General features: G+C 37.5%; 2 protein-coding genes across 2 annotated transcripts; one reads left to right on the top strand and one right to left on the bottom strand.

Moving 5' to 3' along the window:
• The first annotated feature begins 750 nt into the window (after nucleotides 1-750).
• On the top strand, nucleotides 751-21,184 carry LOC111322290 (phosphatidylinositol 3,4,5-trisphosphate 3-phosphatase TPTE2). The gene is made up of 18 exons (XM_022925360.2): nucleotides 751-1,135; nucleotides 4,687-4,734; nucleotides 4,974-5,052; nucleotides 6,307-6,380; nucleotides 6,720-6,833; nucleotides 7,044-7,134; nucleotides 7,243-7,306; nucleotides 7,805-7,869; nucleotides 8,808-8,868; nucleotides 9,421-9,502; nucleotides 10,229-10,317; nucleotides 12,205-12,266; nucleotides 12,422-12,502; nucleotides 12,640-12,745; nucleotides 16,997-17,094; nucleotides 17,812-17,916; nucleotides 18,636-18,706; nucleotides 19,624-21,184. Exons 1-18 carry the CDS (start codon nucleotides 870-872, stop codon nucleotides 19,724-19,726), a joined length of 1,659 nt encoding a protein of 552 aa, XP_022781095.2. The 5' UTR covers nucleotides 751-869; the 3' UTR covers nucleotides 19,727-21,184.
• A 542-nt stretch (nucleotides 21,185-21,726) lies between these two features.
• Nucleotides 21,727-26,067, bottom strand: LOC111322291 (uncharacterized). Its single transcript, XM_022925361.2, has 2 exons — nucleotides 25,583-26,067; nucleotides 21,727-23,598 (listed from the first exon to the last, which is right to left on the bottom strand). The coding sequence occupies exons 1-2, from the start codon at nucleotides 26,015-26,017 to the stop codon at nucleotides 23,296-23,298; spliced, it is 738 nt and encodes a 245-aa protein (XP_022781096.2). The 5' UTR covers nucleotides 26,018-26,067; the 3' UTR covers nucleotides 21,727-23,295.
• Nucleotides 26,068-27,995: the final 1,928 nt, after the last annotated feature.

Raw genomic sequence — 27,995 nt, 5'->3', positions numbered from 1 at the left:
ACTTATAGTTGTCAGGAATCTCAGATGAATCAAGTGTAACCTTTTAGGTGAGACAAAACCTTGTAGGAATGTACGCGGATGTACACTAGCATTTTGCCACAAATAATTGCAACGAAATCCACGATATTTCTTTCATGAGGATTAGCCGAAGCGATCCATCCATTTTATATTAGTATTTCTTATGTAGTGATTCATATTGTACGTGTAAAAGGGTGAAGTGATTTTAAATGCAACGTTAAAAAAGAGATTCAATATTATTCTAAACACACAGTGGAAATGCCGAAAAAAACACAACTCAAAACAATATTGGGTTATATCAGCTCAGTTAAAATTGTAAATTGGCCACCGTAACGAGTTAAAAAGCTGACGTTTCGAGCGTTAGCCCTTCGTCATTGTTTATAACAACTTTATTGTAATAATCAATACAAAAGCCGGGCTGCCATCAGAGAGGAACTGAATCCTCATGACGAATTCGAAGGGCTAACGCTCGAAACGTCAGCTTTTTGACTCGTTAGGTGGCCAATTTACAATTTCAGTTTTAACTACGCCGCATCACAGTAACTTTCACCCTTTATTCAAAACGACATTTGTTTGTTACTTGAGTGAGATCATTATATAAGTTAATAGAAGTGACAGAAAATTGAAATAGCAAACCCAAATATGGGTTTTTCATTTTAAGGATTATCACATTACTCAAACAATGACGTAAGTTTGATACTTAGTCGGAAACCACCTACCCCTCCCCGGAGCGTTCAATATTATTCGCAAATATATGCAGGATCTAGTTTCAAGGCTGGCTGGATAGGTTTACTCTCGTTCTTCCGAAGACAGGTCATCTAGTCAGCTGCGGTTTTTGTTGATGTATACTTATGGAGAACCAAACTTTTGCAGCAAGTTATCATCGTTACGGTAGCCAAGAGCAGCTGGTTACAGAAATGAACGACAATGATGAAGAAGATGACGATTTTGATGAAGAAGATGATGAAGATCTCGAAGACTGCGAGGATCTGAGAGAACAGGCGTACGACTTTGTTCAAGTCGCTGTTTCTCCTAAGCATATTCATTTTGTTACCGACGCTTCTCTCAGTTCGTGGAGTGATCCAGAGGAGGTCTTGGAAAGAAGCACTCGTTTAGGGTAAATACTTAAGTATTCAGGTGTAAAACTTCCTAAAAGATTAAGTCACATGTACTAACCATCTGCCTCAGTTGTTTCGAATTGTTTCTTAGGCGCGCGGACAATCTCTCTAGACATGCACATACAACAGCCATCATAGTCTCAATGTAAAGAAACAATTAAGATTAAACAATTGAAAGTATACAATGCGATTTATTAATCTTTAAACATAACCTGTTCGGGATTAATGTAGTGTTACACTTACGCTTTACATGTCAGAAACTAATTTCCTTATAAATAATTTACATAATAAGTGCTGCCAAGTGAACTTTGATGAGCTGGATTGAAATAATTTTGCATCACGATGGCAAGAAATCAACAAATTAAAACTGGTGTGAGCTATAACCTTTGCGTGGGCTTACACAAATTTTGACTGGTCGCATGATGAACGTTTCATCTCAATTAGTATTAGAAGTATCTTTTGTTGCGCGCCACTGGACGTCGCTTTCTGCATTAGATGAATAGTTCCTAATTTCATTCCATTTCTTTCTGTGTAACAGGTGGTGCTACAGTTTTTGTTGTATCAGTCATAAATCGAGTGCCACCACTGATCTACAGGAAAAGACTAGCGCTATAAAGTGCTACTGAAACGTAATTTTCATATCCGAGATTTTTGCAATATAATAGAGTTTGAACGTTATTTGCAAACGCTGTGTACTTTTTTTTGGCCAACGCATAGCCGAAAGTACATTTTTAACCATTCAAAGTTGACCGGCTGAGATCAAAATTGGCGGCCATCTTGGCGCGGCCAAAACAGCCCTGTGACGTCACTGGTTGTGTACTTCTGTGAAAGAAGGGTGAAAGCATGGACTGTGGCTTGCATGTTAGGAAGCCGAAAAAGAGGATTTCGGGCAAAATGCCATCCTCATCTTCTTCATCGGCCGCCATATCGGCATCTTGGCTATCTGCGAGAGGTTCGCCTAGATAGGGAGCAAAATTCCCAACTGATACCGAGAACGAATCTCTACCAGTCTATTTAGTTAATCGGCAACTGACGAGATGCACAAGATTAGGATCGAAACCGCGGTCTTGCCTGACCATCTGCAGAAAATGTCGAAAGACATTATAATGGCAGATGGGCTACTAAACGCCCCGGGCCAAAGCAATGCCATTCAGAGAATGAAGAAAACATGGAAGCCTCATACGACACCGCCACTGAAGATGATCTACTTGGCAAGTCTGAGCACAGGCGGCCCAAGCTCTCTTTGAGAACCACACAAGGAACACAATTTGCATATCGATTTATAAGGATTTGTATGGGATTTTCTACAAGATGGCCATAGAGATAGTTAAAAGTGAAAATATTAAATAAAAATGGCTTACCTTATTCCATACGTGTGTTGCTTGCTCCTGGTGTCGTTATTTTACCGATTTCACTTGATTTAATTGGTTTTTTTTAATCCAGGTTTTCTCTTCTTAAGAAGAAAACCAGGATTAAAAAGAACCGCTTAAATCAAGTGAAATCGGTAAAATAACGACACCAGGAGCAAGCAACACACGTATGGAATAAGGTAAGCCATTTTTATTTAATATTTTCACTTTTAACTATCTCTATGGCCATCTTGTAGAAATTCCCATACAAATCCTTATAAATCGATATGCAAATTGTGTTCCTTGTGTGGTTCTCAAAGAGAGCTTGGGCTGCCTATGGTCTGAAGATAACGAACAAATCCCTCTGTACCAAATGCCAAGCAGAACATGCCCAGAATCCCTACAATAGAGGGCGAGAGCCAAAATAAGAGCAGACGAGGATTTCAAAAAATGAGATAAAGCAAATCCTTAAAAACGCGGAGCAAGAAACAGTAAAGGCGATAATGTGCTTCTATGAACGTGAAATCGGTCGTTTTAATACTGAAATAAAGAAAAGGAAACGAGCCAAAACGGCTGGAACACTGAACACTAAGAACTATAGTATGATCAAATAAGGGCGCGTGACGCAAGCTGAAAGCAATCAAGACAACTTAACGATCGTGACAGTCAAAAAAAAATAGCTGTAAATCTACAAGGCGAACGATTCGAAAAAGATGCAATCCCTGATGTGCGTACTCAGTGCCACACATAAAGCAAATTCTCATGAAAAACTGGCATTTAATAGAAACACAACCACTACTGAGCGAACTATACAAAAATCCGCCGCTCGTATCTTACAAAAGAGGGCGGTGGCTCAGACATACTCGCGAGGGCTAAACTTTGAATAGGCTACTCTAAACACACGCTGGGGAGTCATGTAGGCCTGTCAACCCCATTTTACGCCACCATCTTTATCTTCGCTACTGGAGACAACTTCGCTTCGTTCAGAAGAAGATTCACTTGACAAAACTTCAATATCTGCCATCTCCTTCGCCCATGAATACAAACAAACAGCGAGTTAAATAAACCGCGCTATTGGAGTGAACACAACCAGTGACGTCATCAATCCATTTCGCTTGGTACCAGAACCCGGACATGGTTTTGTGTTAAAGTTTTTGATTTGAATGGTAAAAAAAGATATCTTTCGCTTCTTTTTGGCCAAAACAAACTATCTCATGATGATCAGCATATTCAAAACTACAGAGCAAAAATTTCAGATACGAAAATTTCGTTTCAGTAGCACTTTAAGCCATTAAGACTAGCGCCTAAGCCATTATTCGAGCATCATTTCTCAGGAAATCTTTATCTAATCGTCGGAATTAATGAAGAATTTTTATTTTATAAGACGTTCATTGAGAACCACATTTTCAGTATTGGGAGAAGAATCTTACCACGATTAAATATTTTACTGCAAAGCAATTGTTGAGAAAAAATAATTTTCCTTGTGTGATCTACAAGTCACAGTTACGCACACAATTCGTGCCAGTTCACTTCCCACAGAAATGTATGTGGATTAGAAAGAACAGATCGACTTACAATAACTGACAGCATTCTGCAAGCTAAACCTTTGTTTGCTAAATGCAAAGTAAACTCGAACATGAAGTGTGTCATGAAAAGTGTACCTTAGATTGTGACTTTCACACAAAATGTAGCTGCCAGCTTTATCTTCCTTTTTCTTTGGGAAGAACATTTTGTTTAATGACGATTGTAGAAATCATATGATGTAATTCTTCCTGCCTAGTAGGAAATTCAGACATCAAAATAATGGGTACATTGTATTGTTTGCAACTCTTCATAAACTAAATGTATGGCATGGGTTTCAATTATTATCAATGAATATTCCATATTTACACAATACTTTCATCAGTTTAATGATAGCTTGTTGTAGTTTTAGATGCTTTGTTTAACCCTTTGCACTGTAACATCAGTGTCCATATTCTCCATACTCTATATTCTACCGCTCTTCTCAATGCGTTTCCCTTGGTACTGACAAGAATTCATTTCACAATCAAAGCTTCTTAATTTGAGGATTATTTCCTTTCTTCTCCTGATCTTAATGAATGACTCAACAGTCTTGCTGTAAGGGGGAATGAAATGCTGGTATTTTTCATGGGGTAAACTTGTTTTTCGCACTGCTTACTGATTTTCCTCTCCTACTGCAGGAAATTCCGAGAGTCCCTCAAAAGAGTTGTGGAGCATTTTTGTGTCAGGTTGGTAATGAAGTATGACACAGAAATCAGTGGCAATGATCTGTTATAGATTTGTCTAATAGATGAATGTTTACTCGTTTGTCTCACTATTTTTGGTCTCACTATTTAGAGTTTCTTTTATTTTATATTTAGTCAACATATGAGTCATGTCTGATGAACAAACTCATTTTTTGTTTGTTTATATTTTTTTAATTTTATTGAAACATTTTGTTAATTTTGATTTGATTTCTGTTTGGCAGAGTGTTCAGTCTCCTATTAGTATTGGCAGATATTATTATTGTCATTGTTGACTTGGCCACTGCAGGAAAAGATGAAAGGGTAAATTATTGTTATATTTTGTACAAGAAAATTGAGAACCCTGAAGATAAAATTTGGCCGTAATTTATTAAAAAAAAGTGTTCTTTTAAGTAGCGTATTTATTCTTCTTGATCATAGCCTAGTAGTTTGTAATACTGATTTTGGAGAGCTCATTCTTTCCAATTTTTTTTACTACTATAACCTCGAATTTAACCCTTTGATTAACTCGGAGTGACCAGAATTTCTCCTTACAAAAAGAATTTGTCCTTACAAAATCAATACAGTATCAAGCAGACAAATCATGAGACTGATTGGAAGAAAAATATCAATTAGGGGATTATTAGTTGATCTACCAAACTAACTCTCCAAACTAACATCATAAGAATTGTATGGCAGACAATAAAGAGAATTACTGATGAGATTGTGGGAGTGAAAGGGTTAAAAGTTCAATTTGCCAGATGGCACACAGAACATTGCCGTGAGTAAGAGTCTCCCAGAAATACAAGTTATTTCAATTTATTTTAGGGGAGCTGGGACGGCATAGTGGGAGTACCCACCTCCTATTGCTGAGGCCTGGGTTCAATTCTCAAACCTAGCATCACATGTGGGTTGAGTTTGTGGTTGGTTCCTGTCTTTGCTCCAAGGGTTTTGCTGCAGTTCCTCCAGATTTCCTCTCTCTGCAATAACCAACATACCAAATTCCAAGTTAACCTTGAAACTGAGGAAACAAAGAGGCACCTTGTGAAATATCAACTGCTAAAGAATGAGCTCTCCAAAATCAGTATTACAAACTACTAGGCTATGATCAAGAAGAATAAATAAGCTACTTAAAAGAACACTTTTTTTGATAAATTACAACCAAATTTTATCTTCAGGGTTCTCACTTGTACAAAATATAATAGTAATTGTTATTATTATTACTTTATTTGTTATAAGTTTGTTTTATTCATTTATTTTTGTTCGCATTCACAACCATTTATGTTTTCCTAACATTCTTGTTGCTTATTTTGACAAAATATTTTTGATACACATAGATAAATTGATAAATGTCTTCTCTTCATCCAAACCAGTATTTTGTAACTTAGATTCTACCAAATTTGAATTAAACTAGTGAATTTTTTTATCTTGATAGACAGTGGACCCTTGATTTGAAGTCTTGTATCAATTGCATTTCTTAGCCCTATCTGGTATAGGGAGAAGATGGAATAATGATGATCAATTCACTTGACTGTTTCATTTTTCTGTATGTCATGTTACATGTTTTTTTTCCTTTAGATTCTGGAAATATTATCCATTTTAATAGTCACCTACTTCTTAATTGAGGTCCTTTTAAGGATTTTTGCTTTAGGGTGAGTCTAAATTCTTGAGCTTGAAGCAGGAGTCCGATTTATTTGTAGTTACAAACAAAATCAAAACTATAACAAAATTCTTGAACACAATTGGTTATTACCAGCCTGATTTGAGCATTACTAAGGCAGTGTATCTATCATGCTTAAGTAATTGGACAAAATACATCAAGTGCATGCTTGTACTTAAGAAATCGGACTTATGCTTCATGGTTGTGTGATTTTGTTAATCACTTGTAGACCCTTGTATGACTACAGACCAAATGCGATTTTACTCAGTCCTTATTATTTTTGTTACTTTTTTCAATGGTTTCACTTTAGATTTACTTTATTTCGTTGCAGGGAAGCCTTCTTCCACAGATGGCTTGAAATCTTAGATCTGATTGTAGTTGTGGTTTCATTCATTCTCACTCTGACCTTTTCTCTCCTGACACTAGAAGAACATGGCTATGCAAAGTGAGTATTCTGAATCAGCCAGGAACTAAGATGTTTCAGTCAGTGTAAAATATAAGATCTGAGAGAAACCTTTACAGATTGAAATGATTATCTAAATTACCTAAAGGCAATACCAAATTACATCATTTAGCTGGTTTTTCATCTTCCTTTTATCTAAGGGGGAAATGAGAGGTTTACTATAAACAATAATTTTTTTTTCTCCTGTTTTAGACTCATTATTACTGCCCGTCTTGTGCGGATATTGCTGTTTATTAGAATTGTCACAGGAAAAGACCAACTAGAAAGAGCTACAAGAAGAATGGTATGTGAAATGAATGTAGAAAACTACATCATTAGAGATATTGATAACCCCTGCCTCTTGATAATATGTTTAGTAGTACTGTGTATTTCCTGTTTTCTTGCAAACCAGGTATCACAGAACAAAAGGAGATATCAAAAGGATGGTTTTGATTTAGACTTGACCTATGTTACAGGTCTGTAAATGTAATGTTGTTTACTAATTGCTAGTTAATGGTAACCTAGAAACTTTAAGTTTCTGTTCGCTTAAAATAGAATGATAATTGGAAATAATCTGTAAATGTATAGCACTTTGACAAAAGGCAAACAATTCCAAAAAATTTTTGAGCTAGAGATTTCTTTTGCACGATAGGTGATGAGTAAGAAAGCAGGATCAGCTATCTCTGATAGAAATTTAGATTGAATCATCATCTTTTTTTAGTGTTTTAAAATCTGCTATCTGTTCAAAAAAATAACAAGAAGGCAGGCTTGTGTTTGTCTTTATTTTAGTTTGGTTTACATCCACACACTGTCTGGCCAGTACTATTTAATGGAACAAAAAGCAAATACTGTAGCATAGTCAATCAGATCACAACATTTAGACAGAATGCTATTAGATTTAAAAGTAAGTTGTGAGTGAAAATTTATTTTTGCCTGATTTAAGTTATCATAATCATAATTATTGTTCAATTCAGACAGAGTTATAGCCATGTCATTCCCATCTTCTGGAAAACACAAGTTATACCGCAATCCTATGTCAGTAAGTGAACTACTTGCTCCATCACAAAGCTGCAATGCACAACACTCTAAGAATTGTCCCAGACATACTTTTTCCTTTCGGTATTAATAATAATAATAATAATAATAATAATAATAATTTAATATTTATATTGCACAAATTAACATGTCGATATGATCAAATGCGCATCACAACACTGTTCGGGGGACTTTGGCCAGACTGCATCAGCAGTTTACAAACAATCGAAGGAAACTTATTTGAAGATGCCCCCTCCCCCCAATTCCCAGTAAACAGGCCAGACCACATCACAGTAATCTCGTGAGTGGGTTCTTTAACGTCCCCTGCCTAACCAAATTATCTAATTAATAGATGCAGGAGACGGGACCTACGGTTTATTCGTCCTTATCCGAGAAGACTAGAATGTCTATTCATTTCTTATTATAGAAAGGTAGCGCATTCTCCTCAGTTATTTTAAGACCTTGAGTGTTGGTCCAGCCGGGGCTCGAACCATCGACCTCGACCTCCCGCACAACAGTCCAGTGCTCTAACCAATTGAGCCAACCGGGAGGCGGTTAAACAGTATTAATACAGCTATATCAAGTAGACTAGTGATGAGATTATCATTTGTGACCAAATACGAAATTCTTAGAAATAAACATAATATACAGTGTATGGTAGACATTATGGAGGACTATTAAGAGATCTTGCATGGAGGGAAAGCATTAAATGCTAGAGATCACATTTTCTTTTTTAGTCTATAGAGCTTGTACATGTCATATGATAAATAAAATAATGCTTTCCTTTTTTCCAAGATCTCCATTATACAATTATAGTGTTAAATAAGAAAGAGAAAATTTTAAAAGTACTCAATTCAGTTCAAAGTATGTCTTTCTGATACACTATGAAATGATGTTTTATGTTTAGCAATTAAAGTAAGTGTTCTGCCTTTCTGTTCACAGGAAGTTGTGCGATTCTTGGATACAAAACATCCAGACCACTACAAAGTCTACAATTTATGCAGTAAGTTAGCCTAATGCACAGGTTGCTGAATTCATTAGATTATTAATATTATAATATTTGAATGAATTCCCTCTCAGCAATCTTAATTTTAGTATTAGCACATTGCTAGAGCCAAAATTGTCCAACCGGAAAGTCCACCTTACAGGTGATCTTTCAATTTAAACAATATTGCTTATTGTTGAAGATTTTTAACATGCTTATGTTGTATTTTTAAAAGCAACAAGATACTAGAAGTTAAATATTGAAGTTAAATATCTCAATATCCAATCTTCTACATTTTGGTGATTCAAGCATTGAAAATATGTTTGTATGTTAAACCATATCCTTTAGTTGATATTTTTCTTTCATTTATTCATCTGTCTAAAAGTTTATTGATATTGTAAAGGGAAACTTTTGGTCACTACCAGGATGTAAAATAAGGTTAAAAAGAATATTCATTATTTGGCAACATCTTTTTTTAGGTCTGTTGTCATTTGAATAGAAAATTTTTTTCCTTTAAGACTTAGAATTTAAAAATTAATTGAAAGAAATTTCAATAATATTTTTCTCAAGGTGAGAGAAGCTATGATCCATCTGTGTTCCATAACAGAGTAGAGCGAGTTCTTATTGATGACCACAATGTACCTAGACTTAGGTTAGTATGATGTTTGTGAATAGCAGTGAACCCAAAAACAGAAGATTTACCCTCCATGAAAAACTAAAAGGAAATTATAAAGAATTTAAAAGTGTATTGTTATTGCTTGTTTTAATCAAATAAATTCTCCTCTGTGTTCAGAGGATTGAAGTCTGCAAACAATAAAAATTTGGCCAGAGAACTGAGCTTTTCAACAAGACCAATGACATCTGACACTTAATTAGTTCACAGATTGAAACTTCAAATCAGGGCCCAATTCCATACTGTTGTTGTAAATTGGAGCAAAGCAATAGGACCTTATTAATGGAGGAGCTGTATGCGTCAGTCAAGTTTTTTGTCAAGTTTTCAAGTTTTTGAGGCCAGCAAAATTTTTATTAAAAGTGTGTTGTGTTTATATAATGTTATACTCAGGTAATGGACATAGTTGTGTTTGGTCATATCTAGGTGACTTACTTATAGGTAGCCAGTGAACACTTGAGAGAAACTATTAGCCAGTTTCTTCACTACTCTCTTATCACCCCAATGGTGATTACAAGGTCCACTGTACCAATGTTCATGTTTTGAAGCTCATAGCTGTGGTCAAATTAGTGACTTAAGTGGTATGGTGCAAAATAACAATTGTGACAAATGCATTTTATTTTTAACACATAAATGTCCCAGAGATCTTACTTGTGGATTTGTTGTTTTATTTTTCAAACCATTTACTGCATTCTGACTTTGTTTCAGTCAATTGTTGTATTTTACACATAATGTGAGAGAATGGCTGGACAGAGACCCTAATAATGTTATTGCTGTTCATTGTAAAGGAGGAAAAGGTGAAAATAACAATTTCAGTTCAGTTTAAATGCAATTTCCTTCCAATTTAATTTCATGATTTTGGGAAGAAGAGCCTGAAACTGTGTTACTTGACTGACACCTTACCATTTAGTATTGCCTGAGGTGTGTTTCTTGTCTTTTTCATGTAGTTTGGTAGCCACTTTACATTTTAATCAACAACTCAGTACCTTAAGAAAAAATAAGAAATGAAAAGATAGCATTTTTCTGTTGCTTTATAGAATTTTTGTACTCCTATACCACCATGTGGCCAAAAATTTGATCCTAGTGGAGAACTGAGTCTGAATTATCCAACTTCACAAACATTTCAATTTTATCAAATTGTGAAGGTGTAAAGGTGTAGTCTGATCGTCCGGGTGAGTGTAGTCCTGAGAAGGACTGTTGTCGGTGGTAGTGACTGACGTTTCGACAACCTGTGCGGAAGTCATCATCAGAGTCAAGTGAATGATTGTTGTCAGTAGAAGGTTCTTATTCCAGTTCGTGTGAAATGATCAGTTGGTTTTGCCGTGATGTTATTGGCTGTAAGACTCAAGTGATGTAAGTCGGTCATGATTGGTCTGTTTCGATCTGTCGGTAAAGTTAGGTCGTTCTTTTTCGGTCGTTTGTGATGTTTATGTCGTGAATGAGTCGTTTGTATGGAGCGGGTAGTTGTTGACATCTGTTTAGGGGAGTCTGTTCTAAGTTAGTAAACCAGCTTTCCAGGGTCAATTGTTGAAAATAGTCAGTGCTGTAGGTTAGGCATTGCGCAGAGTCCCAGTCAATGTTGTGGTTGGTAAGTCGATGGTGTTCAGCAATGTGATTGCTGACATCACCTTTCCTCGTCGCCCGTCTGTGTTCAGTCAGTCTTGTTGTGAGGTTTCTGCCAGTCTCACCGATGCAGGAGGCTTGGCAGTCGGAACAATTGATCTTATAAATCATTCCCTGTCTGTTCCTCGGTTCGTCTTTGTCTTTAACGTTGGTTAGTAACTGACATAGTGTGGTGATGGGTTTGTGGGCGACGCAGATATTGAAGGGTAGTAAGATGCGCGAGATGTTTTCAGACATGCCTTTTATGTACAGTATGGTTGCTGTAGTCGTAGGGGTTGCGGTGTCGTTTGTTTCGGTAGTGGTAGTGGGTCGGTGAGTGTTTCGTGGGATAAAGTCGTTGTTGTAGTTGTTCTTTGTAAAAACACGGTGAAGGTATTTGTTCTCGTGGGATAAGCTGTCTGTCGAGTCACATACTAGTTGTGCGCGTTTTGTTAGAGTTCTGATAGTTGTGGCTTTGTGTGATGTAGGGCTGTAGGATGACTCGTCTAGTAATCTGTCGGTGTGTGTCGGTTTCCTGCAAACTGTTGTCTGTAATGAGTTGTCGTTGTGGCTTACCAAGCATGTTACCCCCAGGTTCAAACCATTTACTGCATTGTGAAGGTGTAGTCTGATCGTCCGGGTTCGTCTGATTGTTGTTCGTCTGATTGTTGTTCGTCTGATTGTTGTTCGTCTGATCGTCTGATTGTTGTCAGTACTACTGACAACAATCATTCACTTGACTCTGATGATGACTTCTGCACAGGTTGTCGAAACGTCAGTCACTACCACCGACAACAGTCCTTCTCAGGACTACACTCACCCGGACGATCAGACTACACCTTCACATGTTACCCCCGGGTTCAAACCATTTACTGCTTTATCAAATTGTTTTGCCGCACAATAATGTAACCTAGTATCTTTGAGATCTCACTGTTTGTGAACCTGTTTGTATCAGGCAACTGCAACTCAGGGTGCCCACTGTGTACTGTTTTTTTTTTTTTTTTTTTTTTTTTACAGTATTTTCCATTGGTTTCATTTTTATCACTATTGTATATTTTATTAAATGTTGTTGTTTTCTCTAGGTAGAACAGGGACTGCAATATGTGCTTGGCTCATTGCTAGTGGTCAGTTTGAGCAAGCAAAGGTATTATTCCATTACAAATTCCCCCCCCCCCTCCCCCACCACCACCAAAATAATAATTATAATTAAATAGGAAATAAATTGGTCAACATTCAGTCATTTTGATGTAATGCTTGGTTATCAGTGCATGACTATGTGTTATTCATGGTTTCTTGTAGCACAGCCTGGAATATTTTGGACACAGGAGAACTGATTATTCTGTAGGAAATAAATATCAAGGAGTGCAGACACCCAGTCAGGTTGGTGTACATTGTGTGATTTACAACATGAATGTACTGTGAAAAACTGATACATGCCAAGAATTGATTTTGGTTAAAAAGTTTCTCTCAAGAGCTCCTCTGGATACATGCTCTTACTCAATATTATGTCATTTCAGAGTCGTTTTGTAGGTTACCTGGAACAAGTGTTTACCAAGTTAAATGGTCGACTTCCAGCATCTGTGTCGTATCGTATTAAAAACATCAAGATTGATGCAATATCTGGTAGGGGAAATGTCTATTCTTGTAACAGTATCTTTAGTTAATAGAAAAATTCAGTGCATACCATTCAATCTGGTATGACAGAAAATTCCATTAATGAATCAATCAGTTACTCACCCATACACTGTATTTGTGGCCTCTGAGTTTGTAAAGGGCTCCTAAAAGATGTTTTTAAAGTGGATTGATTTGGTAGAGCAACAGTGTTACACTGATTACTTGATTTCTATATTAACACTTTTACTCCCAGATCTCATTAATTTGGTAATTCTCTGTACTGGCTGCCATACAATTCTTATCATGTTACAATCCCCAATTGATATTTTTCTGTGTTCTCATCACTTGTCTGCTTGTGGGGAGAAATTTTTTCTTAATCTTTCTGGAATTTAAAGGGTTCATGAAGATTAGAAAGCTTACAAATTGGTATTGGCTAACAAATTGGTATTGGGACTGGGACCTAATGGTGGGCGGCCACGTTTATCATGGTGTCCTCGTTTTTCAACTTTTACTACTGTTTCGTGGCTCCTTTAGTGGGAAAAGACATAAAGATGATAACTTTATCACTCCCTTCAAGTCCACTAAAAGTTCCAGCCGACGTCACCATCTTGAAAAGCTGAAATTTCCAATTGTGAAAATTTCAAAACATGGTGCAACTGTATTGGCCTTACCGCTACATAACGACTGTCTTTGCACACTTCTTCTATCCTGCGGTGACATCCACCCTCAACCGGGCCCTTCTTTGTCTAATACATCTCAACAAAGTATATCAAGGAGCACAAGAACTCTATACTCTCTAACACAACTGAAACAAATAGGTTTGTCTTCGACCCCAAGTTGGAATTCCCTGTCTCACTCCTTGCGAGAAAGCCTTGCTCAAAACGAAATATTGTGTTCATCCAATCGTCATGATGTTCGTGGTTGAACTACCCAACTTATTCCAACACGTATAACTCAAATAAGACGAAAGCCAAATTACTCAGGAAAGAAAAATCTTCCAAAAATGCGCAATTCAAGTAACTGCATAATAATCAGCCCTGTTCACCGATGCGGCAACTCGAACAATAGTGAAAGCAACAATCATCATGCTTCATTAACTGCTAAACAAAAGCCTATTCCTACAAGAATTACGCAACTTAATATCTTCCATAATCAAGCCAGAAATAGTCTCTCAAGGCCAGCTCTTCATCTTATTAAACCTACAAATACGACCGCACAGAACTTACCACCAAATCTCAACTACCAAGCTTTTTGCAAGCAAATGTAAGGTCTCTGCCAGCAAAAACCGATGAACTTGCCTTACTGTTGACCCAACGAAACATCTCGATTGCTGCAGTAAGTGAATCTTGGCTTCATGGAAATGTACAAAGTACCCTGATCTCTATCCCTGGTTATACTTTATACCGCCATGATCGATCCTGTGGTCGTGGTGGTGGCGTCTGCGCCTTTGTATTGTCGGGCATCCCCTGCGAGCGCCGGTCTGATTTGGAAAATCCGCATATTGAATGTCTTTGGCTGTGGCTTAGACTACATCTACTTCCCAAATCAATTACTGGCATTTTCATGGGCATTTTTTACATTCCTCCGGACAGCAACGCCCAAGATCAACGTAACGCCACAAACTATTTAATCGAAACATTGAACTCTGTTCGTAGTGAACATCCTGACTGTGGGATAGCATTGTTTGGTGATTTTAACAACCTGGATATTTCAGATCTACTCAACAACCACAACTTAACTCAATTAGTTGACCAACCAACAAGGGGTTCTGCAATTTTGGACTTGATTATCACAAACATGCATTCTTACTATAGTAAACCGACAGTTTTGGCTCCTATTGGCACCTCTGATCACAATGCCCTTGTTTGGCATCCCAACCACCACCATCCTACTAATCATCTACCCAAAGCAACACATCAACTACGTCGCTTCCCACGCTCAGGACTTGATGCCTTTGGAAGATGGTTAACCTCCCAGGTTTGGCTTACTGCTTCTAACATCATAACAGCCTCTACATTCACATCAAATATTTCTCAAGCTATTGACTGTTTCTTCCCAGAGCGAACTGTCAAACTTCAGCACACAGACAAGCCGTGGATGACAGCTTCTATTAAACACCTAATATTAGAGCGTCAAGCTGCCTATCATAGTGGTGATCTCCATTTATGGCGTATTTACTGTGACAAGGTGCGAACATCTATTACACAAAGAAAGAAACAATTCTATTTGGAGAAAATCCAACACCTGAAAACAACAGACTCTCGAAAATGGTGGAACTGTGTTAACAAAGTCTCTGGTAGATCCTGTTCATCAGCTACCTCTACTAACAGTTTTGTTATCGATGGAGTGACTAAATCTCCTAACGAGCTGGTTAATGACTTAAATAAGTTCTTCCTTTCTGTAAATGAGGACATTCCTGCTTTAGATCCATGCCAACTCCCAGCCTACTTACCATGCTCTGAGAGAGCACTGTTCATCAGCCCACCACAAGTGTGTCAAAAACTGCTCAAGCCAAATCCATCTAAAGCTACAGGGCCAGATAACATCCCTGCACGTATCCTTAGAGAATTTGCTTTTGAGTTTGCTGACCCAGTTGCAAATCTGTTTAACTCAAGTTTAGCTTCGTGTATTGTTCCAGACATCTGGAAGGCTGCGAACATAACACCTGTTCCCAAAGAGTCTGTACCAAGATCCCTCAGTGACTTCCGGCCTATTTCACTCATGGCATGCCTCTCTAAAGTAATAGAGGAATTCGTCGCATGCTGGGTCCTCGAAGATATCTAGAGTAAAATTGATCCACGCCAGTTTGGTTGCTTGAAAGGCACATCTACAACCCTGTGTCTCATGGATATGCTCCACGAATGGCTATCTAGCCTCGATACCCTTGGTAACACTTTGCGTATTTGTATGCTGGACTTCAGTAAAGCCTTCGATAGGATAATTCTCAACATCCTAATGCTCAAACTTATTAACTTAGGGGTACGTAGGTCTTTATTACCTTGGATTTGTAGTTTTGTATCCAATAGAAGACAACGAGTCAAGATTATTGATTCCTTCTCTGACTGGTCGTACGTAAACGCTGGGGTCCCACAAGGGACTAAATTGGGTCCAATACTATTTTTAGTTATGGTGAATGAGCTTACTCCAACCAGTTCATTCTGGAAGGACGTTGATGACCTAACCATTGCTGAAGTTCTACCTCGAGAAGGTTCATCAACTATCCAAACCACCCTGGATGATATATCCATCTGGTGTTCTTCAAATTACATGAAATTGAACCCAAAAAAGTGGAAAGAACTCAGAATATGCTTCCTACGTAACCCTTCCACTCTATCACAGTTGACTATTAATAACACCTCAATCGAAGTAGTAGAAAGTCACAAGCTCCTAGGAGTGCTCATTCGGGATGATCTAAAATGGCGTAGTCACATTCTTAGCATTACAAAGAAAGCTGCTCAGCGACTTTATATCCTTCGTGTCCTGCGCCGCAATGGCCTTCCACCCAAGGATTTACTTAGTGTCTATACTGCTCTAATACGTTCTGTTTTGGAGTACGCATGCCCGGTATGGCATTCTAGTCTTCCATCTTACCTTGTGGACAATTTAGAACAGATACAAAGAAGAGCTTTCAGGATAATCGAACCACTAATTTCTTACAGAACTGCATGTAATGTTTTGAATTACCCCGCACTGGAAGAAAATAGGGAACGTGTTTGCCTCGAACAGTTCAAGAAAATTAAAAACTCACAGTTGTCATCATTAATTCCACAGAAAAGACTAGATGCACACGGCCGCCAGCTGTGCTCCAGCAATAACTTGACTCTTTTTAAATGTAGGACAAAACAATTTCAAATAAGTTTTTTTCCCGCAATGACGTCAAAGCTTAATGAATTATCGCAATAGACTTATATCACATTTGTAATAATTTGTTAATAGAATCTTGTGATCCGGTAACCCAGTCCCCCAGCAAAATTTTTTATTTATATAGTCTCATTTAATTTGTAAATATTTTTTGTAATTCTTGTAAATATGAAGTATTTCATTTTAGTGCTGAATTCATATCTAATAAACCATTACCATTACCATCGTAATCTCAAATGGCCATAACACAAACCTCTGCCTTGGTGATTCTCGTTATTGTGCGAAAAAAATAATTAATTGTTGTGTGAAATTATTACAAATGAGTGAAAACAAAATCCCCTAACTGGTAAATACTAAATAAATAGTAACATTATTTTTCTTTTCTCTGTTTTGCATCAGGTGTTGGAGATGGAAATGGAAAAGATCTTTCTTTTGAGATGATTATCAATGGTAGCACTGTTACTACACTAGATCTATCAAATTCACGTCAAGGACAGGTTAGAGAGTACTTCAGAATTGATCTACACCATTTTCATTGGCTTTTTACTTCTTTAGTTAGCAGTTAAGGAGATTCCCCCCCTCCCCCCCCTTCACCTAGAAACCTCTCTGTAAGACTAGGGCTTTTTTCCAGCCAGTTAAGGAGAAAGGTGATTAGAGAGATGTTAGAGCATCTTGAAAACTGAATTAGAGGGGAGGGATGGGCAAACATTTTTGTTTCTGATGATGGTAGAGACATTTCATTTGAGTGGTAATTTTCCTTTTTAATCATGCAGCAGAACATTAGGTTAAACCACTCTAGACTATTTTTAGTTTTTACTCACTAAGCAAACTAACTCAAATAAATAACACTTAATGCAGCTGTAGTTATATGCATGCAACTGACATTAACTTGACATAACATTCATTCTGAGCTCTCACTTTTAAACATTCTCATGAGCACATGATACACTACAATCACCTCAGGCAACTAAAGCAGGCATTTTTCATCAGTAAACTGAAGTTAATGGTGACTCAAAAGTAAACTCCTTATTAATAATTGAGGGTAGGCAACTATATCCTCAAAGTGTGAGTAAAAGTTAAAAAAAAACAGTTAATCAGAAAACAATCAAAGAGCCAATCTTCACTGTGCCTTTTGTTGTTTTCAATTGCTTATTTGATTTCGTATTCTTTGCTAGCTATTGAAATTTGATTTGATTTTTTTTCCTTTTTGACAGCTACAACACCTTAGAGATCTTGACAAAGTAGTCATTATTCTCTATGAGGCAGAATCCCCAACTCTCACAGGAGACATTAAAATGAAGTTTTACTCATCTAATCCAGTAAGCATTTCATCAATGTAGTATTAATTTTATAATAGGGCTCCAAGGTGCAACTGTTTCAGAATCCACCTCAACTAAAGACAAAGTATTATTGGCATGAAAATTACCTATTTTGTGATCTGTGCCCAGGGATCGTGTAATTATTACAAAGAGTTTGTTATGTGGGATGCTCTAAATGAAAAAGATGATATAATTCAGGGTTGTCATTGGGAATTGTAATGATGGTGTAAAATCTGAAATGAGTTAGTGGCTGAATTCAAGGATGCTTACATAGCAAGCATGACATGTTGCAAAGCAACACAATTCCTTTTCAGTGGTGTGGGGTCATCCTCCTATTAAAAATTTTGTAATTTCACTCTTTGAGACAGGATTTATAGTACTCCAGGATATGGGGAATAGCTTTTTTTGGCTAGACTATGATGTTAGAATCAGTTAAAAAAGACGTATTTTGTGTCTTTAATCACAATTCACAAAGTAGCTGGCAGCTCCTGGGTTTCTGCCCTTTAATTGTAATTCTGTGGGAGTTTTTCACATTTTTAGATTGGTGTCAAGTTGTGTGAACAGTTTGTCCATAACATTATAATATTGTATATAACTTTATAGTAACGATTCTTTATTGTCTTTTAAAAGTTACGGATAAAACCAATCAAGACCTTGGCAAAATAAGTTAAAGATTGTGTGCCAATTAGTTTTCAAATCGTGTCATTTTTTTCTGTCAGAATGTTCCAAAAGAGTATGACCAGTGTGCTTTCTTCTTTTGGTTTCACACAAGTTTCATTGAGAACTCCAGGTAAGGTGATTCATTGGCAGATCTCCCCCTGAAATAATTTTTTTTAGATGGATCAGTGCAGTTAGTATACTTAGGCAGTAACATGATTCTAAGTGCAATTTGGTGTTGATAAGCACAAGTAAATTTTCAAAGACAACAAAACTGCACAAGCCAGTAGGGTGAGGGCAATTTGTAGTCTTAGAAAAAGTTACAAATGCTTGTTTACACCAAATTGCATGAGAAATCATGTTCTTAAAGTACTTATTAACCCTTTCCCTACCAAGGACATATATACATGTATATTTCAAGTTGAAACAATTAATTTTTAAATGTAATTAGAAAAAATCCGAGCCCCAGTTGGGACTTGAACCCATGACCCTCTGTGATCTAGTCGGATGCTCTAACCACTGAGCTACTGGAGACTCTGGTGAGCAAGGGTCAATTTGCGGGCCTCGACTGGAACCGCATCGCACGGCTACGCAGCCAAGTATCGGTCAGGCGCTCACTAACAGCATCATGCTGTCACATTAAAGCATATCAAGATGCGGCCAACCAACATCCATGAGCATGTGAAGATGAAACAATTTTTAATGTAATTAGAAAAAATCCGAGCCCCAGATGGGACTTGAACCCACAACAACAAGCTAAGACATTTCCAGTTGCTGAGAAAAATTCAATATGGCTGCCGGTTGGAGAGGGTGCCTGGCTGTGTTAGGGAAGGGGTTGATAATTCACATAAAATTTGGCACCTCAGGAAGTAAGATAATTTGTACTTGTGTTACAACATTGCACTCATGTTACATGAAAAATGCAATCACTTTCAGCCAATCAAACAATCATACCAGTAATAATTACAACAGCTGTTGGACTGTTTTACCCAGTGTTATCAAATTCTACCAATTCTTTTTGGTTATAAAGGTGGGTCTTTGTTCTTGCAGATTGTTTTTACGTCGTGGAGAGTTGGATAATCCCCACAAACCCAAAACGTGGAAAACATACAAAGAGAATTTTGCTGTGGATATTACTTTTACAAAACTTTGAAGACAGCAAACTAAGACAACTTAATGATGAAGATATGGAGTGAGTGAACAATTTGCATCAAGAGGAAGCAAATATCATCAATTAATTAGAGGGACATGGATTAGTTGGTTAATATGTAACAAGATATTCTGAACATGAGATAAATCATGGTGTCAGAAAAAATTTCTTCATTTTCTTTGTCTTTATTACAGTACCTCCTTTTTCAGGAACATCATGATATCAGGGCTACAGCCACTACTTTCTTTTCTTTTTTTTATCAGGTGGTGTATCACATGATTTCTCCTTGCAATAGTATACTTAAAGTAGTATAAACTTACTGCATGACCTTGACTTTCATTAGCTCTCAGCCATGAGGCAAACAGTTGGTGTGTGAAAAACAGCAGGGGTCAGGCAAAGAAAACAAAAAAGGGACTGCAAGTGTTGAACACACAAGTACTACTGGTACTTGAAATTAACCACCCAAAGGGTATCCCAGGAGATTTTCTTCTAGAATGAGGTTTTGCACTAGCCATCTTATCTATTTTTTTCATGGACTGAGAGCTTGGAGAATTCTGGATTGTTATTAAAATTAAGTCAGGTTGCTGTTACATTGAAGTAACTACATCAGATTCCATTTCATTATGCAGTAATAAAAAACCCAGCCCAGTAGGAATTGGTTATTTGCAGTTGCTGTATTAAATAACTTCTATTTTTATATATAGAATGATAACTATTGAAAGAGGATTTATGAGCAGATAAAGTTAAAGTTTAGATGCGTAGTCAGGACTTGACACTGACGGTAGGCCACTAGCCATGGACTAGTAGAAATTCAGTTTTGGCTAGTGGTTTCCAGTTTCCACTAGCCAGTTTGGCTAGTAAACGAACTGACACTGTTGTAGCATCTAAGATGTCACCAGCCACTTGGCTAGTAAGTTGAAAAGTTAGTGTCGAGCCCTGATAGTGAATTCATCACTTATTTAATAAGTATTATAGTATCTATATAAATGGTAGTTAATTAATCAGGGTAAATCGAATTTTTACAAAACATAATTATGATTTGGAGTGTTTATTTAAATCAAGAAGACTTGTTAAATGTTCAGTTAGGCAACTTTTGTGTCCAGTAGTATTTTGTTCACACATTATCAGCTTTTACATTTTATTTACACTTGCAATGATTTGGTTTAATACTGTATCATTTCCTGGGGGATTTGAAGATGTTGTTTGCTAAGGAATGAAAGAGGATATTACATGCCTAACTTGCACATGCTCAGTAAGAAGTCAACTTCAATTTTTTTTCATTTATATGTACTGTTCATGAAATATTCTCATTAACCATATATTTTAATTTCTTCAATGTACCTATGAATAGGAATACTCGATGGCACCTCTGATATAGTTGTTAGGCTAAGTATTAATTTTTGTAGAAGTAATTATTTTTAATCAATATTTTGAAATAATAAAGTTGACCATTCTATCAAACAGAGTTTGTGATCCAGTGGGGACTGTCACTGATCCACATTTTGTTTCATTTGTTAATTAATACCTTTGGAGATACAGTGACTTTTCTAGTCTGCTGTTGTTCACTGACAGAAAGTCATTTCTCAGATGAAAAGATGAGGGAAATGTTTTGAAGAGAAAGACAAATGACTTTAAATTAACTGGTTTGTTCTAGCCATTATCAAAAGTCAGTCATTTGTAATCAAAGTATACTGAGCAAGGGTCAGTCATTTGTAATCGAAGTATACCGAGTCAACAGGTGACTAGCATCTACTGTCTCCTCACATTATAACCCCTGAATCACTGCATTTAAAGTCACAGGAACAACAAATGGTCACCAACTAAAGAAGCTCTTGATTATACAACAAATTCCCCTAATCACCACCCAAGAAAAGGCCAAGATAACAATATGGGAATATGCCTACTGATGTTAATGCATAAAGGGTTAGACACCACATAAAGTTACAATTAGTAAAAACTTGCTGTTGGTATGGGATATTAAAAAAAAATATGTCCCTATGAAATTTTTTTAAAATTATTCTCTTTATTTTGAGAAATTGGCAACAGACAGCTTCCTGCTGCTGGCGATAAATTACATTCTTAAACCACACACTCACAAAATTTAAAACCACAGTCTATTATAGCTTGTCCTTTTTACTTGTGTCTGATACAGAGACATCTTTGTATTCATGTTTATAACCTATACAGAATGATGTACATATGATTTTCGTTTACATCCATATTTAAAAACTGACCTTAGTATCATTACCACTTGATGTCCTTTTCCTTCTTTTTTAATGACTGACAACATGACTTACTAGCAACTCCCTACAAATAATGGTCTGCTCATGCACAACATATTTAATTGTCTCCTGCCCTCTGTTGAGAGAATTATGATACCTTCCTAAAAAAGGCATGTAAGAGTGATATCAATTGAAACAATATCTGACTGTTCCCCCTAAACATAACTGTGTCAAAAAAAATGTGGTTCTCAAATTATAGTTACTGTATCTAATAGCATACAAACTATTTCATGAATTAGGTAAAATCACTGTTACCTCATAGAACATACGGTATTCATTTGATAGGCCAGAAATAGAATCAAAAATGATCTTAAAATACAGAGGAATTTCTAAATAAAAATTTTAAAAATTTTATGTGTCACAGTTCAAGTCAGAAAAAGTTCATTTTATCCTCATAGAGCAATTGAAAAATGTTACAATCTTGCATGGAAAAAAATTGTACATGCACTGCATGCAAGGGTTAGTAAAATCATAAGATACATTTTGATTCAACAATGTTACTACCAATTAATATCTCATTATTAACCATCCTAACTGTCTACCATACATTTCTTGTAAAATGCTCATGCTGATCCCTAGCTAATGTTCTTTTTCATTTTTTTCATCACCTGCCTTCCAGACAATGTACAGATGCTGTAGACAGCAATTACTTATAAATCACTCTTAGCAGTGAAAGGGTTATGAGCACTGTTTGACATTATAGTCAACTGGAAATGTTCATAACAATCAGGAAGTGCGAGAAGCTTTCACTTTCAGCCTTCAGTACTTGTATAACAAGGCACTTGGATTCAGTATTAAAATGCCTTGTAATTAAATTATAAAGCACATATTTGACTCCTCAGAAATAAACTACCATAACCATAAAAAGACACTAGCAATTTTTTTCGGTGCCCACAATTCTAGATGTGTCAATACAATGAAATTTTGTTCGCAAATTTACTTTACACGAAGAACAAGAATGATCTTAACATAACTTACCAGATAATGCTTTTAACTGTCTAGCTTATGTACACCACTATCCAGGAGATATTAGCCAGTAAATATCTGACAACAAAAATTATCGTAGTGACTTCCACATTTATCTTACTAATAACAGGTCTCCTTCAGCACAAGAACTGTATAAATGTGAAGAACACCACTACCAGTCTTAAAAATGAGAATTTTCAATGGTGAAATTGCAGGCCGGTAACTTTAAAACCCTTCTCACATGTACACAATGGAAAAAGTCCAGGAAATGTCTAGTGTGCTGTAAGTAATCACACGTTTCTTTGTACAATGTAAGTTCGCCAGCTAGGAATGTTTGGCCCTCATTTCAACAAACATTTTCTTCTTGTAGCATTCTTCATGAAACTGTTTATTGTTGTCATTAATCCACTTGCCTGAAAACCCATTTTCAGGATCAACACGAATGACATCAAAGCAAGCACTACAACGTGGTCCTGCATATTGAATGTAGCATTCCTCATGATACTTGCAGCCATTATAAACACCCCACTTTCCAGACAAGCCTTTTTCAGGAAATGCAATCAGGGCAAAACAACAATGTTCACATTTTGGTCCCTTGCTTTTCATATAGCATTCTGAATGATAAGCCTGAAAACAGATCACACAAAAAACCAAATTATTACTTAAGGCACAAGAACTAAGATGGAACAGTTTGAGTTTCTAGAAACAGTTGGGGGGGGGGGAGAACAGAGGGGAGAAACTACTTCCCGTGCCCTGCTCCTTTGCCTTCTGCATCTTTGACCAATCTCCTTGCCAACTGAAAACACTCCAGCTCTATGATTACCAGTAACAAATGTTTACATTTCTTCATTTCTATTCCATTTTCCACCCTTATGAAGTTTCCATCTTCAACCCCTTCTATTCAGAGGGCAGAAACTACTTCCCAAGCCTTGCTCCTCTGCCTTCTGCATTTTTTCTAGATTGATGATTAACAAGTGTTCACATTTCTTCATTTGTATTCCATTTCCCACCCTGGTAAAGTTTCCACCTCCAACCCCTTTCATTTTTAATCACCCACACCCATCCTGCCTCCCATTCCCCTACCTTCTACCCCACAGTTGCCCTCCTGCATGTGTCTTTTCAAGACTGTTTATGCTGTCTTCAAGCAATTCATCTTAAATGTCAATCACTTTATTAAGTGATGTACACTCCTAGTACTGGCAGAATGTACAAAAGCTTTTTATTTTAATTTTTAATTTTGTTTTGTTTTGTTTTTTTTTTCTCTCATCACATTTAACTGTAATGCTTTCCCCTATATCCAATCTTTAACACATATTATACTAATGTTGATTGCCAGTATGCCTTCCAACAATGGTGGTTCTGATTTATACCTAGAGTAACACACCACCATCATTGAAATATCCCGTAACAACAAATCTTACTTTATTCTTCACCACAAAAATCAAAAGGTCTGGAATTTGATTCATATTAAGCAACTCAGATTTATGCTTGTAAAAACAAAATCAAAACTCTCTTTGACATTATTCAGTGCTGTCTGTGTCTACTCAATTTAACCGAGCACGCGGGCCATACTGGGAGAATATCGGCCTGAGGTCTTGACAGTACAGACCGACCGCAGCAAGGTCCATACAAAAAAGACCGAGGGCCAATATTCTTCCAGTAGGGTCCCGAGCAAGCTTGGTTAATAAGAGATTTATTATATGACTGAAGTTCAAAGGGACACAAGTGCGGTATCATTCGGGACCATTCGGGATAGTGCCCGGTCCAATACTGAGAGGATATTGACCGGCAATAGAGCATTTTGATTGGTTGATTTTAGTTATGGGCCCTCTGACTTCCCGAGTCATGTAATAAATTTCTATATCACACAAGGCAGTTAATTGTGTTTGAACAAAAAGGTGACACAAACTGAAGGATGATGATTGTACCAGATGTTGAACAAAACATACATATTAAGCAATGACAAAACACAGTGCAACTAACACATACACTTGGCATGATGAGTTTCTTCCCTCAAGCCTTGTGAGGATTTTAGGTCCAAATTTGACTTTATTTGATTTTATATTAACATTTATATGAGATGACACTAAAGTCAAGTTCTGAAACAAATTTCTACTCAAGGATTGGGAAATGCTGAACCTTAACATATTTAGATAGTAATTTTGACTCAAGAAAGTTTGCCTCAAGAAAGTTTGCCTCGTCTTCAAAATAAAAGGAATTCTCATGGAAAAATAACATCATCACAATCTTAAAATTAATGGTCTTGTCGAATCACCGAGCAAATATCACACATGTCAAAATGATGGAGTCAAGAGGCTTTAATAATTTTCCCCCTGATAAAAATTAAAGACAAATAACTCAATCGATGATTCGAATTGTAACCGCTTCGAGTGACATGTGCGTTTAAAGGGAATCTGCTTTTTAAGGTTTCAAATATTTGTCCAACCAATGCATACTCTTGGTACCCTTGGCTCTCTAGCCTAGCTGATAATTCCTTCCTTGGAATTGGCATCGTTCTAGAATCAAATATTGAATATCAAAATGGAATTAACTAGATCATGTTTTCTGCTTGAGTTTGTCTATTTTAATTATCTAATCTAGCGTCATTTACCTTTAGACCTTGCCAAATCATCTCTCCGCTAAATCCTTCGCTCTTGTCAGGGCGAATTGGATCAAAACAGGCACAACATCTCTCGTCTGCATGGTCTGGAAAGACGGCCTCCAATTCACCCAAAAGAGTGTCTTTCTCTTGGCTAATATACGGAGGGGGAAGTGGCGCGGGTAAAGCCATAGCTCCTTCTACAGCTTCGGAATAAGGTGGCGGAGCATCAGCGTACGCTGTAGAGGAAGTTGGAACTTTCTCTTCTTTCGCAGCGGCCATTGAAGAGTTTTGTCGCTGAAGTTTTTGTCTTGCTAGCGCTAGATCTCCATTACACTCACGAAGAACTTTCTCAGCAAGGTCTCTAGGAGCACCTGTTTCTTTTGTTAGCGTTGTCAGTGTAGTTTCAAAGTCGCTGCCGCCAGGCTTGAAAAGTTTTTTCCACATTTTACGTTCGATGTAAGCGGTGACTGCTCAGAAAGCAGCTGCTTGCAAAACTTCAGAGGTCTGGGTACTAAATACAGCTTTTCCTGGAACTCGTGATGCCCAGGGTTTCTCGTGAAATCTTTTGCTGACTTTACAAACAGGCCTACTGATATTGTGATTTCATCAGTTTTTTTCTACACAAAGATGAGGTCCCGTAAAGTATTACTTTCGATGTTTACTTTTATGGACGTAAAATAAAAAAAAAAACAGAGTCAACTTTTTTGTCAACCGTTTTTTAAACGATTAATTTTCCCCATTCATCCTAAGGAAGTATCAGTAATATGGATTCAGACGATGGGGTCTTGGGGAGTGGGGGTGGGGGTAGCCTTTTTCAAAACGCTTTTGCTCTCACAGACGAGAAAGGAAGCGCGGGAAGAGGTAGGATTACTAGTCCCATTTCCCAGCTTATTATTTTCTAATACTACTTTGCGGTTTCCAAAGCAGATTCCCATTCGTGAACTCGTAGGTTCACATATTTTATATCGCTAAATTGTTGACATTTGTGGGTTGACAATGTTGTTGAATTTGGACGACACAATCAGCCTTTCGCAATCCACCTTTGGAGCGACGCAACCTTGTCTAAGTATTATTTATGGGAGAAGTAATAACCTCATCTCACTATTCCTTGTATAGTCTTTTCTTTGGCGCAGTCAGTGAACAGACATGGCTCACGGTGACGGTGCTTGCCAACTGAATGAACCCGGCTCAGCATCTACGCTGATTGGCCAACCTGGCAACTCCATCGGTCAGCCTGACTTTACTACTAAGCCACCGACCTCTGTGCCTGCCTGTTCTGACCAAAAAATTAGGGTGGAATTGGAGAAGATAAACTCCAACATGAGGACTATGGCTGCCGTACAGCTCGATTGATGGTTCTTCGCGCTCTTCGAGGAGAAGAGGCCAGAGTCCATCCTCCTCGCAATCTAGAGTCCGAGGAGAACGAAGCGTATTCTACGCGTTTCAAAAGCCCTATAAACGAGGACGATACGAAAGGCCTTGCAACACCTGACAACTGACATCGCAAACCTCCTAGACACGAGACCAAGCATGCCGATGGTGGGAAAAGCCACAAAAGGAACTCCGGGGGCATTTTCTGTTGATGCAATCACCTTTAACTCGTCTCGCTCATTACAATTTGTATGCATTTCCCCCTTTCAGAGGTGATCGCAGAATTTCTACAAAAAGTTCAGGAGATGCAGTACTGATCTACGACAGGTTTACTTAAGACCCTCCAAAAGCACCGTGCAGATGTATCTCACGGCACAGCCCCAATAAAACTGGGGCCACAAAGATACCCCTGGGGCAGAGGTATCTTTCGTACGACCTCCATATATGGTACACAGGCTGATCATTTGTATGCCTCAACACAGATTTACGAGATATACAAGTTGGGGATTGGTGTGCTGGAAGTCTGGCACCAATAATCAGTGCTAAACCCGATGCAAACCTCTTGCCGTCGAACTGATAAAAGAGGGCCTCGCAGGCTGCCGCAAAACTAGCTTATGATAAGCGTAAGCATAGTTTAAAAAGTTTCCTTTCGGTTGACGTAATAAGGCTTGTACAATTGTGGTTAGTTTCCATAGGGTAATTTGGTATATCAACGAAGTTGAAATTGTAAATTGGCCACCGTAACGAATTAAAAAGCTGACGTTTCGAGCGTTAGCCCCTCGTCAGAGCGAATGATGTCATTCGTTCGTAATTCGCTCGGACGAAGGGCTAACATTCGAAACGTCAGCTTTTTACTAGTTACGGCGGCCAATTTACAATTTCAACTTAGTTGATATACCAAATTACCTTGTTACCCCCACCGACGCAGCACCACAGTTTCTTTAGAAACTTTCACCCTTTATTCGTTAGTTTCCACATCCTCGGAGACCCTGGGGCTGTGGGTCGATTTCAAGTTAGGGCATGAAGAGCCCCTGGGGACATTGTCTTACAA

The sequence above is a fragment of the Stylophora pistillata genome, chromosome 9 (assembly GCF_964205215.1).
Source record: "Stylophora pistillata chromosome 9, jaStyPist1.2, whole genome shotgun sequence".
Taxonomy (NCBI): Eukaryota; Metazoa; Cnidaria; class Anthozoa; order Scleractinia; family Pocilloporidae; genus Stylophora; species Stylophora pistillata.
Note: the sequence above shows the minus strand (reverse complement) of the source record. Positions and strands in the feature narration are given on the sequence as shown.